Source organism: Schistocerca piceifrons, chromosome 2, assembly GCF_021461385.2.
Source record: "Schistocerca piceifrons isolate TAMUIC-IGC-003096 chromosome 2, iqSchPice1.1, whole genome shotgun sequence".
NCBI lineage: Eukaryota > Metazoa > Arthropoda > Insecta > Orthoptera > Acrididae > Schistocerca > Schistocerca piceifrons.
In genome coordinates, this window is record NC_060139.1 from 2,971,003 (window position 1) to 2,990,771 (window position 19,769).

A 19,769-nucleotide genomic window follows, 5' to 3' on the forward strand; every position below is an offset into this window, starting at 1 on the left:
TGTCTGGTCTCCTTCTGAAAACAACCCAACCCCAACCCACCCACTGACAACTTTGTGGGAACTCTGAAGTTTCCTGTCTCAGATGTCTTCCCACTGATTCCAAAATCACAACTGGGCAATGAACAGTGATAGAGCACATAAAAACTGATCCTGACCTAATAATTCTTTCCGTTGACCACCAAAGTAATCATGAGTTCAGCAACTATGTGGCCCTGAGTCTCTGTCAGCCCTCTGACACCTCCTGCAGTGAACTTCATATATATGATTCAGTGCCAGAAGCCCAGTGTGACTTCCAGACTTTCCTCCAAACAGTGAATCCACTGAAAATCAGGTTTCTTCTTCATACGCACACCTAAAACTTCCCCATGTATCTCCTTTCACTTACTCTCATAGCTACACAAATTCAATTCCATGGGTATGTGGGTTTTTTGGCTATAGCAACGGACCACGCACAGAAAACTCCAACTTATTACGATAAGACATTTTTATGAATGTTCGTATAATTACAGAAAGCACAAGAAAAACAATGCAGAAATTCATGACATGCGTATCACTCAGTCAAGTCATAGACGGAACTCCAAAGAAGCTCCAGTCTCCAAAGACCATTTACTCTGCACTTCGCTGATGAAGTTACTGGTGGTCGACTGTCGCCACAGGTACTCCTAATGAACACTCCCTTATAGACTGTTGTAACAGTCTTAAAAGAACATACCCCTTGCTTTCATTGTGGATATTATATTCTTATACACACTTCCCATCCCTGTGATCTTGCTGTTAAGCAACACTCATTTCCAGTACACTTTTTTTTTTCTTTTTTTTTTTTTTCACAAAATCTACAATCTCCTTTTAACACATGTGGCCAGCCACATTCCTACTCAGTTCAGATTCAGATTCTGTATTAGTCATTCAGCATTATTACATGCAATAAACTTTGTCAGTTCACTTAACCTATTAATTTTGTAAAATAGATTTTTACATATTTCAGCTGATATTGGGCATTTCTAAAAATTCTTCTAATGAGTAGAATGAGTTAATTAACAAGAAGTTTTTTAACTTTTCCTTAAATACTTTGTTTTGCATGCTTGAAGCATGTTTAGACAGTTTGTTGTATGTACGTATGACTATTGTTTGTTTTTGCTAAGTGTTTTGTGGCAAGAGCAGGGAAGTACAGATTCTTGTGTGTAGTCATTCCTTTGATTCCTTACTCCTAGTTGGTAGTTCAGCAAGTATATAGTTAACACTATCAAGAATGTATAGGCTAATAACTGTTAATATTCTATATTTAATGAACAGCGGTTTACAATGTGTCCTATTACCTACCTTTCCCATTACTCTGATTGCTTTCTTCTAGATCACAAGAATTTCACTTATATTTTCCTGTTTCTTCAGAGTATTAACCCATACCTTAAAACACATAGAAAAAAGGCAAACTACACAGTCCTTACATATTCAAATGTCACAGAGCACATCAGTCTGTTGATCAGATACATAACTCTTGAGAGCCTAACCACTATGTGTCCAACATGAGAGTTCCACTTTAGTTTTTTGTCAAGTACACCTAAAATTTTGCATTTTGTTTTTCTATTTTTACAGTCTTTCATAGACTGAAGTGCATATTCTGGGTCTTTTTCTCATTTATTTTCTTTGAATGTTGAATCGACAAATATAGCTTCAGAACTAACGTGGGTTCAGCCACAGAACTCACTATGTCAACTAGTTTATGAATGACAGACAGTAATCCTCTCTATCTCCTCTACCGATTAACCAACTTGTTTGGTACAGGTTCATTGATGTCTGCTTAATTATATAGATCCCTGGCACAGACACCAACTGGCTTTCCCTCTAAAACTTCAGTACCTACTCTCAGATACCTTTTCTTCTGATTAATAAGCTACCTTTCTGTCTGTTGATCTCACATCTTTGATGATATCTTAGCAAAATCTTTCCTCGTCATACCACATAACTACCTACCTACATGTTTTGACAGTTGGCACCCATTTTACATAAAATGGTTCCTCCTATGAGTCTAGGCACTTGTAGATGCTTCATTTGTAGTACAAGGGAACATTAGCTACAAGAAGTTATCATAAAGTTTTAGTTGGAATTTCAAAAAAATATAATTACATAACTGTTTTGTTTGTGTATAGGTACATGTCTCCAGCTCTGGTACACAGTCCCCACATTACAGTACTGTTGTATGCCACTATAGGAGCCAAGCAATATGGTACAGCCCATTAATAAACTGGAGTGTTGTGCAGTAATTTGTTTGTGGCAGCAGTGAAAATGTTGCAGCTGTGCCAGTCCAGTACAATGACTTCATCACTTGTCTGGTCTGGCCCGACACAGCTGAAGCATACTTGGGCTTTCCCTGTGTAGTAGGACTGCAGATGTCTACATGCAAAAAATGAACAAACAAAAGTTTAATTACCTTTACTTTTTAAGGTGGTGATTAAAACTTATGAATATCCTTCACAAATTGGAAAACTCACACTCTAGACTTAATTAAATGCCTTAGCTAATTTGCAGTACGCATGATAGCCTACTTCAATTCACTAATGAGTTATGGAATCATCTTTTGAGGAAACTCCTCTCACAAAGAGAACATTTTCAAAAATCAGAAACGAGTCATTAGAAATGAGTCAGTCTTAGATCATGTCGTGTAATATGGTGACAACCCTGTCAAGGCTCTCAGTGCATAGACAACACTGCCCCCGCCCCCTCTAATCCACAATACATTTCCAACTCCATTTCTTACTTTATCCTCAGTTAACTCTATGCCACTAGTAAGCTGCCACTGATCAGTACTGTCACATTACCCAATTACTCATTCACATGCTTTGCAGGGCCTTCAAAAGCAGTCCACCATGTACTGAATGAAACACATCACACTGAAAGTCAAGCATTCATTCCACAAACTTGTGTATTTTGCCAACCTGTGCAATACTGTGGTCTGTTCCTTTGCCATGCCTGCTCCTAATGTCACATCCCATGGGCCTTCCCAGTATGCACAACCTGTGTGCGAGAGCTGTCGCATTCGCCACTTACCACCTCTCATTGCAATTCTGTTTCAGACATTTCCTGCCCCTGTCATGGGTAGGACCCTTTCTGACAGCAAGCACGTCATTTACCAGCTGTGCTGCAACTATTGTGCAGTATTCTGTGTAGAAACGATAGTTTACCACCTACCCATCTACATGAATAGCCACTGCCAAATTGTGGGTAACACAAGCTTGACTGCTTCTTTGCTGAACAGTTTTGTCACCACAGTACTATTCAACAGCTTCCTTAATAATAATGACATTTGAATCCAGTCCTCTAGCACTTTCCTTTTCCCCAGTTACGAAAGTAGAATTTTTCCTACCACTAACACATCCCCAGATCCTGCAATCTCCCAGGCATAAACCTCCACTAATCCCATCCTGGCCATCTCTTGCTCAGTTTTGTCATCGTTAATGACACAGTTATGCCACTGCACGTAAAAGCTATGTGACTATTGATAGAGCTTCTCAATGGTCCCCATTTGCTCATTATCCCACTCATTTGCCCTTCCCTCCCTAGCCATAAGATATGATTGTTGATAATGTAGAATGTACCAGTTATAATTACATCTAAAGGCTAATTGAAAAGCAGCAGAAATGGAGGACTGTATCAAACCAATCTTATCTTTGTTTGTTGTTTTATTTTTTATTTTTTTATTTGGTGTGCATATTCCATGGATCTGTACATGCGAGTGATTCGCCTGGATGTGGAGCGTATCAATACAATTGTACACAATTAATGCTACAGATTAGTAATATAATACAATGATATAGATATTAACAAGTATCACTTTTTCTCATTTACAAGCTGACATTTAACTAGTAGAGCAATTATAACATAGGAGTACACTGGATGGCCAAGCAGGTATTTTTTTAATGTACCTTTGAACAGCATTTCATTTGGTCTTGTACATTGAATATAATTAGGCAATGCCTTAAAAGTCCTTATAGCAGCATACTTTACTCCCTTCTGTACAAGTGACAAATTTTTTAGCTTGACATACAGATCATCTTTACCTCTAGTATTGTAGTTATGGTATGAACAATTTGTTTCATACTGAGCATAGTCTTTATTAACTTCATTCATCAGAGAGTATATGTACTGACATGTTGTGGTCAGTATACCTAACTGTGTGAAAAGTTTTCTGCATGAGGGTCGTGGAGGAACCCCACACATGATTCTGACTGCTCTCTTCTGAGCAGTTAAGATTTTTTTTTTTTTTTGAGGCTGGTGAATTACCCCAGAAGATTATTCCATAACTCATTAATGAGTGAAAGTATCCAAAGTAAGCTGATTTTAAAATGTTGATGTCCCCAAAATGAGTAATGATTCTTAGAGCAAAAGTTGCTGATGACAGCCTTTTTAGAGTAAGGGACATACGCTGTTCCCAGTTGAGCCCTACTGTCAATGTGAACCCCCAGATAGCAATTACTATATTTTCTAGAGTTTTATTTTTTGTGTGGAACTGTATAAAATTAGTTTTTTTAATATTAACTGAAAGAGAATTAATTGAAAACCAAGCTGTAACTTTTGTGAGTATATCATTAACATCAGTCTCCAAATCAGCAATAGACTTACCATCTACTACAATGCTTGTATCATCAGCAAACATTGTGAATTCACAATTTTTACTAATGGACAGGGGTCCCAGGAGAGATCCCTGGGGAACTCCATGCTGAATTTTGCCCCATTCAGAATCCACTAGACTAGAAGATCCTTTGTTGCAGCCATTTAGAACCAACTTTTGTTTCCTGTCTTTGATAACCAAAGAAACAATAAAAATGTAATACAATCTGCAAATAAGCCCCCAACTCCATGTTTCCTGAGTGATAAAATCTATTTCACAGTGATCAAAAGTATATCGATTTTTCATGTGAAATAATATCACATAAGTCAAGTCCAGGATGTAAGTTTTTCATATGAAGTTGTGATAACCCAAAAGTGTAAAAATATTTTTTCCTGTTTTTCAGTATTTATAGAAGTTAAACTGAGGACAAAAGGTGATTTGCAATGCATCTGCACTATGCTAGAAAGCCACACATGGTCTTAAAGTTTTGTTTGTAGTTCACCTCCAGAATGTTTTATAGTCTCTATAGTTTAAGTTCTGGTATGTTTTGCTGCTAATTTTCTCTGAAACTTTGAAAAATGATGCCTCATGGGGAACAATGTTTATAAATGAACCTAGTATTGAGCAAAGGGATCTTGTTACAGGTATTCCAGCTGGTTTTGTTGGTCTCGCCATCTCCCAGTCATTAATGATCACTGGTCTGCTTCAGTATGGAATTAGGCAGACAACAGAAGTTGTTAATCAGATGACAGCAGTAGAAAGAATTCTTCAGTACAACAACATTGAGATGGAGGGTCCATTTGAATCAGAGCCAGGTAATAAAATTAACCAGTGATCAGCTCTGTAATTACCTTTTCTATAGCATTATGTTGTTTGTATGTGTTCTTATTTATTTTTTGGGTTCTGATTTCCGACTTTCTTAAGTATCTTACATTATTATTGAGAAAATATTAGCCAACTTTAACAAAGGATGTTCAATATTTGTTTGACTTGTCCTGTAGATTCTGATGTGGGGAGATGTGATGTAAGAACGCAGTCTGACACACTCGTAATATTAAGCAGTCACAAGTTCAGTGTATATACATCTTGAAAAACAGTAGCAAGTGTTGTATGCACCATGCAGCTATAAGCCGAAAAACAAATTTCAGTAATTAACAGAATCAAGATATGACCTCTGGTTTGATATATCAAATACATCTTAGAAATGATGTTTACAAGACAACCAGAGATCCCGTTAGCCTACAGCATAGGTGAAAGTCCATAAGTGACGGCACAGGACTTATGCCTGTGAACTCAGATGAATGCAAGACTGAACATAACATAATGCTTGCATTATGTCTGTCAGAGTGATGTTTTTGGATTGATATTTTATGTGTGCTGTTTCATCACATGCTGTTCACAAGGGTCCATTCATGGTCTGTATATTGCATATAACATTCACTAAGCTTTCTTGAAAAGTGATATCATCTGCATTCATGAATGCCATTTGTTCTGGCAGTCATAACAGTAATTTTTGAATATATCTTGTGATTAAAAATTTTATTAAAAATCAAGTGATGCTATCAAATGTAATTACATTGTTTGGCATCAAGTACAAGGCAGATACTGAAACACCATACATAAATTTTAAACAAAGTGAACCTCTGCCTTTAAAATCCTATGCTCAATAAGTTATTCCTATATACAATAATCTGCTATCAGAAATGAAAAGCTTGAAGTCTCTGGCACTGTTTACTGGAAACCCAAAATCCTTCTTCCCAGTCAATGACTCTGTACTGGCTTTACATGAATATTAGTTCAAACAATTTTGAAATTACAAAATTCAGGAACAAGTTTCATGGTACCTGCTTAAATAAATGTTTTCAAATAGATATGATTTTTGAGAATCTCAACATTATCTTAAATTTAAGTTGAAAAGAAGTCGTATAACTTATTTTTGTAGGTTTTTTGTATGTGTGTGCATGTTTGTGTCTTGCTTAATACCATAGTTTCCATACATCAGACTTAATATCAAACAACTGAATATACAGAATGAAATAAAAATAATTTTAAGATGATTAGATTCACTCAACACATAGAAGAGGCATTGGGCAACAGACAGGCGGATAGATCCTTCTCGAGATACAGGAAAACACACAAATTAAAACACGCACACAATTCACACACATATGGCCACAGTTATCTCTGAACCCCAAGGGCCAGGTGTGTGTATGAAAGTGTATGTGCATTTTTCTATGTATAGCTTAGTCTAACTTTGATTGTAGTTTTAAATAATGTGCCTTTGTCCTCTATGTGGCAAGTAGCAATCTGTCTTATTTCATATTACTGTAGACTTGGTATCGTCACACAGTAACCATGCTGAAGTCCATATCCAAAAGTGGGGTTGCCAGTAAAGTATAATAATTAGCATGAAAGCACTTTTATTACTAACACCTGTATACAGACAGAACAGAAATGAACACCTGGATGGAGAATACTGCTGTTTATACAAACACTGAATATTGCAGAATATGCAAACATTACAAACATAAGTAAATTTGAGAACCTTCCAGAAATAAATAACAAATAATTGCTGTTGGTCAGTTTTGAACTGGCAACCCACAGCATGCCAGATGGCGACACTAATCATTACACCACACTGCATACAGCATGGCCTGCAGGACTGCTCCTTCCCGTGGAGAAACAGTGGCCTGCTGTTTCACAGGTTTTCACTGGAGCCGACTACACCACCCTGGATCTATATCTTGTCAAAGGTTCTCTGTATGGCAGCACTGGCTGATCCTTGCTTTCTGGCTGTGTTGTCACATCCTCTTCACTGTGATGAGCATCCTGTTCAAGCTTTGCTTTTGTTGAGTGGGTCTTCAGTTTCCTTGAACAAGAAGCCCCCATCATCAATCTGTGCCTCAGAACTGTAACAGGGTTTCTGATGGAGGATATGGATGACATTTCTGTACTTTGGTCTTCTTGATGAAGGGTCATCATCCCTGGCTTAATATGTGGCATCTGACAAGCAATGAAAGTTATGATATGGCTCATAGTCACACTTTCTTCATAGGCGTAAAAATCCATACAAGGCTCCTGGTCTGTATCTCAGTGGCTGGTGCATGATGTTACGGCACTCTTGCTCCTTCTCCTAGTTGTCCAGGGTGTGTATGGGAGCCACCAGCTGTACTTCTTTGGCCCAGAAGATTAGGTGTTTCACATAGTCATTCTGAGTATTGTTAAGTTGAAACATGTGCAGTGTATCTTTTGTATTTCAGTCTTGTGACTGTAGAGCAAAAATAATGGTGTGAAGCTGGCAGTGCCTCACTTTGCAGTGTTACGTCTGAATGTCATGATGGGCAGTATTGTACCTCAATCTCTGTGTTCAGCCTCAGCATACACTGAAAGCATATCTGACAATGTCTTATTAGAGTGGCTGTTGGTAGTATGCAGTTGCCGTCCTGTGGGGTGACATTGCAGTGTGAAATTACCTCTGATAATTGTCTCAACTAGAAATCTTTTTTATGATTAAAGATAATCACAGAGGCGCTTTGCATTTCAAAATGATACTTTCTACAAGGTATCTAGCCTTTTTCAGAGATTTGACACTCAGCACAGCACAGTGGGTGAGGCAGTCATATCAGACTATTAACCTGTTTGTTGACTTCAAGAACCTCCTCAAGAGCCTTCACAAATCCCAGGTAGCAAGATGGTAGAGCATCACAGAGAAACTTCAAGATGACTGACCGTACATGAGCTATGATGACGAGCAACCATTTCTGCCCCATTAGATCACAGTTTCACTTATTCAATGTTCCATTTACTAATTGAAATTCTCCTTTTGTCATTCCCTTCTTTTTCAAGTCTTCTGTGGTTGTCATCAATACTGGATCTTCCCTCTGTTTAGCAGCAGTGTCATTTAATGCAGTGATGACTGAGATTTTGTCCATCCTGTTGTGGTCCACTAAAGGATTCCATGAAAGACAATTGGCATACTTGCATTTATGGTGATTTTTGTATACCATTGTGACAATATACTCCTGAAGCATCGATATCCAGCTTGTGAGCTGTCTAGAGAATGGTAGTCTATCATTTCATTCAATGTTTTGCCAAATAAATATGGCTGGAACTTGTTGATGGGTCAAACAAATGAATGGTATGCTTTCCTGGTTGTAGAGTAGTTAACATCAGACTTCAAAACTACTCTAATCTAATGTAAGACTTGAAAACTACTCTAATCTAATCTAATCTACTCTGGCATCATAAGCTATCACCTTCTCAGCACCTCCAGAATTTGTACTTGAACTGCATGTATTCTATAATCACTACTGCCAGTGCAGTACACAGAGGTGAGAAAAGTCATGGGATGGCGATGTCCACATACACAGATGTTGGTAGTGTCATGTACACAAGGTATAAAAGGGCAGAGCATTAGCAAAGCTGTCATTTGTACTCAGCCCATTCATGTGAAAAGGTTTCCAACTTCATTATGACTGCACAGGTGGTAATTAACAGACTTTGAATGTGGGATGGTAGTTGGAGCTAACAGACAAGCAACATTGTGTGAAATAACCACAGAAATCATTGTGGTATGTACAACAGATGTATCTGTTAGGACAGTGTAGTTACATTTGGCATTATTGGGCCATGGCAGCAGACAATCTACGTGAGCACCTTTGCTAAAAGCACATCATCACCTGCAGTGCCTATCCTGAGCTTGTGACCATATCAGTTGGACTCTACATTTACACCTACATCCATACTCTGCAAAACACCATGAAGTGTATGGCAGAGAGAACTGAAAAACCTTGACCTGGTCAGAAGAGTCCCGATTTCAGTTGGTAAGAACTGATGGTAGGATTTGACTGTGGCGCAGAACCCACGAAGCCTTGGATACAAGTTGTCAACAAGGCACTGAGCAAGCTGGTGGTGACTGTATAATGGTGTCGGCTGTATTTATATGGGTCCGGTGGTCGAACTGAACCAATCATTGACTGGAAATGGTTGATACTTGGAGCCCGTTTGCTGCCATTCGCGACCTCATGGTCCCAAATAATGATGAAATTTTCATGGATGACAATGTGCCATGTCACCAGGCCACAGTTGTTTGTGACTGGTTTAAAGAATGTTCTGGACAGTTTGTCTGAATGAATTGGGCACCCACATCATCCAACAAGAATCTCATTGAAAATTTATGGAACATAATCAACAGGTCAGTTTACACACAAAATCTTGCACCAGCAACAGTGTTACAATTATGGGTGGCCATAGAGGCAGCAAGATTCAATATTTCTGCAGAGGACTTCCAATGACTTGGTGAGTCCATGCCTTGTCGAGTTGCTGCACAATGCTGGGTAATAGAAGATCTGACACAATATTTGGAGGTATAACATAGCTTTTGTCACCTCAGTGTACGTCTTGCAAAGGACATGCCTTGGTACAGAATACTTCTTGAATTTCCAGTAGTATCAGCACATCCTGTGAATACTACTCACATCACAAACATGCTGAGGAGTTAGAAAATCTGTGACTGCTATTATTTTTTCTGAATTAGGGCCGACCCCATGGGAATTAACTAGGTATTCCAAGATTTTTATTTCTTAGGCTACAAAAAGGCACTTTTTCAGATTCAGTTGGAGGTCTGCAGACAGAATACACTTCAATATGCATGTCATATGGCTCAGACATAGGGAATGGCCCCTAAAATGCAGAATAATCAGCAACGATCAACAGCATGAAGATGCAGAAGGCAGTGGAAACCACCACAGCATTAAAGAGACATAAAGTATATCCACAAGATATGTGGCCTGTAAATGAAAAAGTATCTTGATAATCTCCTCAGTGGCAAAATATTCAAGACTAATCCCCTTTTGGATCTCCAGGAGGGGACTGCCAAGGGGTGAAGACCATGAAAGACTGAACAACCAATGAAAGGTTAATACTCTACAAGTGGGGGCATGGAATGTCACAAGTTCGAATATGGTAGGGAAGCTAGAAAATTTGGGAAAGGGAAATGCTAAGGCTCAATCTAGATGCAATGGGAGCCAGTGAAGAGAAATGGGAAGACATGGGTTGATGGTCAGGTGAGTATTGGGCAGTGTCAACAGCAGCAGGAAATGGTATAATGGGAGTAGGATTTGTTGTGAATAGGAAGGTAGGGCAGGAGTGAGTTACTGTGAACAGCTCAGTGATAGTGTTGTTCTCCCCAGAATAGACAGCAAACCAACACCCACAACAACAGCACAAGTATACACGCCAATATCACAGACAGAAGATGAACAGATAGAGAAATTATATGAGCATATTGAACAGCTGATTCAGTGCGTAAAGGGAGATGAAAATCTAATAGTCATAGGATTGGAATGCAGTTGTAATGGAAGGAGAGGAAGAAAGGGCTATGGGAGAATATGGACTTGGCACTAGGAATGAGACAGGAGAAAGACTAGTTGAGTTCTGCAGTAAATTTCAGGAAGTAATGGTGAATACTCTGATTGAGAATCACAAGAGGAGGAGGTATACTTGGAAAAGACCGGGTGATACACCAATATTCGTTAGGTTATATCATGGTCAGCCAGAGATTCCAAAATCAGATATTGAATTGTAAGGCATAGCCAGGATCAGACATAGACTCAGATCACAATTTAGTACTGATGAAGAGTAGGCTGAAATTTAAGAGACTAGTGAGGAAGAATGAATGCACAAAGAAGTGGATATTAAAAGAAAGGGCAGTAGCATTAAGAGTTCAATGGTAATTCCTCTGCTAAATGCAGAAGAGAGAGCGGATAGGTGGAAAGAGTATACTAAAGACCTCTTTGAGCTCTGAAAAACTTAAGATCAAATAAGGTGGAAGGGATAGATAACATTCAGTGGGAATTTCGAAATTCATTGGGAGAAGTGGCAACAAAACAAGTGTTAATGTTGGTGTGTAGAATGTATGAGAGTGGTGATACATCATCAGACTTTTAGAAATACATCATCCACCCAATTCCAAAGATAGCAAGAGGTGACAAGTGTGAGAATTATCACAAAATCAGCCTGATAACTCATGCATCCAAGCTGCTGATAAGAATAATATACAGCAGAACAGAAAATAAATCCGAGGATCTCTTAGATGATAATATAATCAGTTTGGCTTTAGAAAAGGTAAAGGCACCAGAGAGGCAGTTCTGATGTTGTGGTTGATATTGGAAGCAAGACAGAAGAAAACTCAGGACACTTTCATAGAATCTGTCAACCCAGAAAAAGCATTTGACAATGTGGAATGGTGCAAAGTATTCAAAATTCTGAGTAAAATAGAGTTAACCTACTTAAAGATGGGAAATATATAATATGTACAAGAACCATGAGGTATCAGTAAGACTGGAAGACCAAAATGAAATGCTGTTCAATTTATACGTTGAAGAAGCTACAACAGAAATAAAATAAAAGTACAAGAGTTGGATCAAAATTCAAAGTGAAAGGATATCAGTGATAAGATTCACTGATGACATTGCTTTCCTGAATGGAAGTGAAGAACGATTACAGGATCAGTTGACTGGAATTAACAGTCTAATGAATATGGAATATGGTTTTGGAGTAAATTGAAGAAACACAAAAGTAATGAGAACTAGGAGAAATGAGAACAGCATGAAACTTAACATCAAATTTGAGGCTCACTAAGTAGATGAAATCAAGGAATTCTGCTACCGAGGCAGCAAAATAACCTGCAATGGATGGAGCAAGGAGGACACAGAAAGCAGGATGGCACTGGCAAAGAGGGCACTCTTACTGGGCATCACATGTAGGTCATAATTTGAGCAAGAAATTTCTAAGAATGTATGTTTGGAGCACAGCATTGTATGGTAGTGAAATATGGCATAACTGGAGCAGATGAGAATTGAAGCATTTGAGAAGTGCTGCTACAGAAGAATGTTGAAAATTAGATGGACTGTTTAGGTAAGCCATGAGAAGATTCTCCACAGATGTGGTGAGGAAAGGAATATATGGAAAACACTGACAAGAAGAAGGGACAGGATGATAAGATGCATGTTAAGAGATCAGGGAATAACTTCCATGGTGCTAGAAGGAGTTGTAGAGGGTGAACTCTGCAGAAGAAGACGGAGATTGGAATACATCCGGCAAGTAATTGAGGACATTTGTTGCAAGTGCTACTCTGCGATGAAAGGTTGGCACTGGAGAGAAATTTGTGGTGGGCCGCATCAAACCAAATACAGTGTGCTCAGAGCATTCACTGTAGAATCATACAAGGCATGATGTAATCTGTTCTCCAGATGTCTGTTCTTCTGTGGGGCATTATACTTTGCAGAGGAGTTGGTTGTACATGCATTGATCAGATGTTGGGTTGTTGACTGCTGTATAAGTCCGAGTTGACCAAGTCCAATCTTCCTGACTTTTACTTAAGGCAAATATTCATGCTAAAGTTTGACAGACCTCTTTATCAAAATTATCTATTACATGTTAACAACAGGGTCAATATTCATTGCAGTTATCTCTCGCTTTCTTGGTTTGACAGTCCTGCCTGCCATAAAATCTCTTCTCTTACAACCTATCATATGAGAGAGATGGGTCTTGGTAGTCTTCCATAACAGCCATAGGGACCACATTCACCAGTTGGTCATAGCTATTTCACTCAACACACATACATAAATGTACTCTCTCTCTCTCTCTCTCTCTCTCTCTTCTGTTCCATGCCCTCAATGCACTGGCACCACTTGATGCATTTCTCTGTTAATGTAACATCCTGTACCAGAAGAGGTTGCTGCATGTCATCAGTGACTCTTTTCATCAAGTGTTAGATTTTAGTGGCTTCCATTATTCTGTTACATTTGGATTCACAATGTGGCATAAGGCCAAAAATTCTGCATGTAAGACTGTGTCATTTCTTCATGTCATCGGGCCCTGATTTTCAGTTGTTCTTCCACTAAGCAGACTTGCTGCTGATTTTTACCAAAAGTTTTCTTCAGTTTGGCATGGAATTTTCTGCAGCTATTGATCTTCTCTTTGTTATTCTTGAACTACTACTGGGCTATGCCATACAACTAAAAGTACACATTTGCCAAACACATCATGTCATCCTACGTCTCATATTTGGCAGCGTGGTCAAATACTTTCAGCCATTTTGTCATGTCCTGTCTAGTGTCTCACAGCTGACTTACAGGTGGTTTGGAATCTATTGGTGTTTTAAATATACAGAACTTGGGAACAGTGTGCTGCTTGTATTCGGTTCCTGTCTATGTAGGCAGTGGCTTTTACTTTGCCTGATTGAAGCCATAGCTACGTAGATGTTTTGAAGTACCTGGTGTCTCCATCAAACAATGTCATGTCATAATTACAAACAAATCCCAATCCAGAAGCAGGGTGAAAGCACGTTTATTACAGACATCAACATACATAACGGACTGAACTCTTGGACACAGAGTGCTGCTGTTGGTACAAACATCAAACATTTCATAATATGCAAACATTATAAAAACAGTAAATTTTGAGAATCTTTCAGAATACTAAATAACCAATAATTGTTGGTGGTCAGGTTTGAACTTATGCCCTGCAGTACCTTGCAGCAGTATTAATACTCAGTTGTTCACTGATAATAGAACACAGTTGCAATACTTCTAATGATAGGAAACCGGATCATATCTTTTGTATAAATCATGAAGCACATTTTTCCAAAGTTTTAAAACATATGAAAATCCTGATATTGTTTCTACTATTCATTCTTTTGGCTCCACACTTTTAAGAACCTTCAGTTCATGTGGAATGCCTTTTATTAGAAATTTAATTATTTTGTAATATGAAGAATTAGTGTCTATATTTCAGTGTTATGAACAAATATCTGGTTAGCTTTTGGAACTATTATGGTATGTGATGGCATTGTTAACCAATTTGCAGTAGAAGATCACTCATTTCCTGAAAAATTCTACTTCATTAAGTACTGGCTACCAAGGATCGTGCTACTGGATGATATTAAAATTTCAAAATAAACTGCAAGGTTATCATTTGCTAATATGTTTTCAGGAACGAAACCACCTCCAGGATGGCCAAAACAAGGTGCGATTAGATTTGAGAAACTATCTCTTCAGTATATACCAACAGATCCACCAGTTCTCAGAGGTCTAGACTTCAGTATAGAACCTGGACACAAGGTAAGTTGAAGTCTCATGAGAAAATCACTGTAACAGTATTCAGCTATTTGGAAGAATAGTTAAGAACACTGAGTGGCCAATATTTATTAATCTACATTTAAAGAGTGTCACCACTCAGTGTAACAACTGGTAATATTGCATACACCATTCTACATTTCAGTAGTCATATAAGGCTGATATTTTCCTAAAGACGATGGCATTGTGGTCCAACAAACTGAGACTGTTACTTTTATTTATTTATTTTTATCCATCTTTCAGCATTAACATGTGCAATCGATCTCGTCAGAAGAATTACAGCTGTTTGTACATTATGTTTTACATAACAAAATATTACATGGTAAAAATATAGCAGTGTTGTACCCTATTAGCTTATAACTGCCTCTACACCCATATCTATACATGACAGTAAGCCTTAATTTATCAATAAATTAGGTCATCTTTACAACTACTCTTAAATTCTTCTATACTATAAAAGGTATTTTCCTTCATCAACACTGGTTTTAGTTTTGAAAATATCCAGTGAAACCAATTGAGCCTGTACGGGTAAAGTGTTGAATAATTTTATGCTTATGTATTCATAGATAGATTGGGTATTCTTAAGCCTGGTTGTGGGTATATCAATCATATTTGTTTGTCGAGTATTGTGTTGATGAACAGATTTCCTTATGGTGTAGTGGTTTAAGTTTTCTTTTATGTTTAATAGGCAACAATACATGTAAAGAGGTGGGACTGTGAGAATTTTTAAGTCTTTAAAATATGGTGTACATGAGGTCTTGTTGTCAGTGATTCCATAAAGACGTCTAATTGCTTTTTTCTGCCAAAGTGAAAATTTTTTTGGCTGCTGGGAAGTTACCCCATAAAATAATGCCATATTGCAGATGGCAGTGAAAGAAGGTGTAGTATGAATGAAGTAATAAGTCTTGTGTAACACAAGTGTGTAGTTTGGCTAATAGGTAGATAACTCATGATAACTTTCGGCATACATAATCTGTATGTATGTCCCACGTTAATTTCGAGTCAATGTGTATTCCTAGTAGTTTAACAGATGATAACTCAGTGTTACTGTTTGACAGTCTTTTCATGGTTCATACTTAACTCATTAGCTTTAAACCAGATATTAGACATTTTGAGATATTCTTCACTTTCCTCCTTCAGTTGGTTTATATACTTTCCTGAATTAGCTAATGTCATGTCATCAGCACAGAGGATAGATTTACAGGGTAAGTTACTCGGAAAGTCATTCACAAATAATATAAATAGTAAAGGGCTGAGCACTGAGCCCTGAGGAACAGCTCGTTTTATACTTAGAGTCTGTGACTTTTGGCCATTATGCTTTACAATTTGATTTCTATTGATGAGGTATGGTTCAATTAGTGAGAGTTCCAAGTGTTTGATTCCATAGCAACACAGTTTATCTAATAATAATTTGTGGTTAACTGAGTCAAAAGCCTTACTCAGGTCAATGAAAATGGCTTCAGCAGATAATTCTGACTTGAATGAGCTTAGTACAAAAGAGATAAGGTTTTCAACTGCTTTGACTGTTGATAAGTTTGTTCTAAATCCATACTGAGAATCATTTAATATATTATTGGCTGATAGGTGTAGGCATATTTGCTGCATTATGCAATATTCTATTATTTGTGAGAGAATAGGCACAAGTGAAATTGGTCTATAATTATTGATATAGGACTTGTCACCATTTTTGTAAAATGGTATGACAACTGTCTTTTTGAGACATTCTGGAAAGTGTCCACTAGAGAGCATCCAGTTTATCAGTATGCAAAGAGGATATCTACAATTTTTTTAATTACAAAGTTTGACAGGCCATAAACATCTTCAGATCTGGAGTATCCTAATATAGAGGTTGCTTTAATTATATCAATTACTTGTACTTCTCTCCATTTACAAGCTGACACTATATTTGTAATGTTTTGTTGAAAGCTTCTGCCAGATGTGCGGTGAGCAATAGTGTATGTGCAAAACTGGAATTCTGGTTGCCCTGAGATGAGGTGCTAAGTTTGGAAGAGTTGACAAAACAGTGATGGAAATCATCATCAGTGATGTTAGTAGCTTTGTGTTGTCTTTATAGTTCATACCCATACCTAGCTCTGCTTTTATTACTTTCCATGCAGCCTTACATTTATTGTGTGATTTTTTAATGAAATCACCATTTGCCTTACACTTGGCTATTTTAAATTCAGATCCGTATTTTCTTTTCAGGTTTTTGTAAGTTTCTTTATCTACTGCTCCCTTTTTGACCTTATCATGGCAAGTAATTACCAATAGTCCAGTCTTTGTAATTGAGGTGAAAATCACTTCTGTAAAGTTGAGTGGCTAGGTTTCCTGACTATTTTGTTTTTTTGTTTTTTAACCAGTGCACAGCATGTATGGAAGATTTCAGAAATGGTTTTGAGGAATGTGCTGAAGGCTTCATCAGCATTTCTGGAGGACAGTATGACAGAATTCCAATCTATAGACTTAAGTTCCTCTCTATATTTGCTAATATTTCTATCTGTAAATAGTCTCACACACTGAGTTTGTTCCTGGTCTTCTTTTGGTTTTACAGTAATTAGTCTCACCCATATACCTCCATGGTCCGACAGGTAATCGACATTAAATAAGCCTTGCTGAAAATCACATTTGTATACATTTGTTATGAGACTGTCAAGACTGGAGAAATGCCTTGTAGGACTTTCATTAGCACAAAAGAGATAATAGGATGTTAACATATTTACTAAATTAACATTTCTGGCTGTCATTTTCCTAATGTCTATGTTTAGATCCCCAAAAATTAATATTTTGTATTTAGTATACTTCTGTATACTGATTGCAAGTTTTTCTAAACATTCTATAAATTGTTCTACATTACTTTCAGGAGTGTGATATAAAGATACAGTTATGAGCCGTATACTAGGTATAATCAAAGCAGCTGCTTCAAAAACATCTTTAATACATAAGTCACTAACCTCAAGAACAGAAAATTTTAAGTCTAGATCATTGCTAACTTATATGGATGAACCCCCACAAGATTCACAGGGTCTGCAGTAGTATGTAGCTGTAGTCTATAGGAAAGTAGTATCACATGAAAGTTGTGAACAAATCAATGAGAATTTGCAGAAAATTAATGTGTGGTGTAATGACTGGCAGTTATCTCTCAATATTAGTAAGTGTAACCTACTGCATATAACAAGGCCAAAATCCCCATTAATGTATGAGTACAAAATAAATGATCAGTCTTTGGAAGCGGTAACATTCATCAAGTATCTGGGTGTGACTATTCGAAATGATCTTAAATTGAATGGTCAGATTACACAAGTAACGGGTAAGGCGAACTCTAGATTGAGGTTTATTGGTAGAATCCTGAAGCAATGCAGTCCTTCAACAAAGGAAATAGCTTACAATACGTTAGTTCATCCAGTCTTAGAGTATTTTTGATCTGTATGGGACCCTTACCTGTTGGGTCTGATTCAACAGATTGAGAAGGTCCAAAGAAGAGCAGCAAGATTCGTGACTGGTACATTTAGCTATCGCGAGAGCATTGCAAATCTCATAGAAAGTTTGAAGTGGGACACACTTGCAGATAGATGACGCGCTAAACAGAAGGGGCAGCTCACTACACTCTGAAATCCAATCTTCACCAAGGATGTAGAGCATATATTATTACCACTGACTTTCAAATTGCGTAATGATCATCATTCAAAGATAAGGGAAATAAGAGCTCGTACTGAGGCTTTCAGACAGTTGTTTTTCCCTCGCACGATCCGCGAGTGGAACAGAGGGGGGGAAATATGACTTAGGCACGAATTGAGCCCTCTGCCACACACCGCTTGGTGGCTAGCGGAGTATATATGCAGATGTAATTTGAAACCTGATGGTACATACAGTTTTATATCTTCTTCCTTTAACCAATGTTCATTTACACATAAAATCATTCTTTCGTTACTTTTTAATAGTATACCAAGCTCATCAGCTTTATTTTTCAGAGACCTGACATTTAAGTGCAGAAATAAGATACAGTGTTTGTCACAGGAGGGGAGGAGTACAGTTTTATGGGGCAATGGATAACATTTAATTGTTTTTCCAGCCCTGGAATCTCTGTTAGGTGGTGGTTGGAATTCCTTGGAATAATCCATAAAAAATCTCCATTTCTCTTTGGTAATTTTTTGGGTCTGCTTTTGCTTGAAACATGGTTGGAAGTTTGTTTCACTTCACTGTCAACAAGTTTTATAGGAACATGTTTTCCCAAATCCAACTAATGAGTTATTTGAATATAACAGAGGGAAACATTCCACGTGGGAAAAATATATCTAAAAATAAAGATGATGTGACTTACCAAACGAAAGTGCTGGCAGGTCGATAGACACACAAACATACACACAAAATTCAAGCTTTCGCAACCAGCGGTTGCTTCATCAGGAAAGAGGGAAGGAGAGGGAAAGACGAAAGGATGTGGGTTTTAAGGGAGAGGGTAAGGAGTCATTCCAATCCCGGGAGCGGAAAGACTTACCTTAGGGGGAAAAAAGGACAGGTATACACTCGCGCACACACACACATATCCATCCGCACATACACAGACACAAGCTTCCAAGTCCTTTGCCACCTCTGAGAAAACTGCAATGTCACTGATGAACTTCCAAGTTTTTATCCCACCTGAATTTTAATTCCCTTTGCAAATTTCTCTCTGGTTTTCTTTACTGATAGCTCAATGTACAAGATGATTAACACAGAGGAGAGGTTACAATTGTGTCTCACTCCTTTCACAACTGCAGTTTCCTGTCATTTTCATCTCTTATACAGCATGTAGTACCCCTTCTTTTCTAGATTTTTGTAAGTGACATGAAATATTAAACAATGGAAACTCAACATTGGATTATCAATAATATAAGGAAAAGCATAGATTGCTACTCACTGTAAAGATGACACATTGAGCCACTGACATTGTCACACGCGAGTACCACACACACCATATCGCCATCTACGACAACACATAATTTATGTATGTCATCAGGGTGTACATGTGTTGTGAATTCTTGGGTGGC

At 37.8% G+C, this 19,769-nt stretch overlaps 1 protein-coding gene across 1 annotated transcript in view; it reads left to right on the forward strand.

The window, feature by feature from the left end:
• LOC124776028 (probable multidrug resistance-associated protein lethal(2)03659) overlaps positions 1–19,769 on the forward strand; it is a 183,192-nt gene that overhangs the window by 132,827 nt on the left and 30,596 nt on the right. The window contains exons 19-20 of the mRNA XM_047250867.1: positions 5,251–5,421; positions 14,603–14,730. Coding sequence (XP_047106823.1) covers positions 5,251–5,421; positions 14,603–14,730 — 299 coding nt within the window. The remainder of the gene's footprint in view (positions 1–5,250; positions 5,422–14,602; positions 14,731–19,769) is intronic.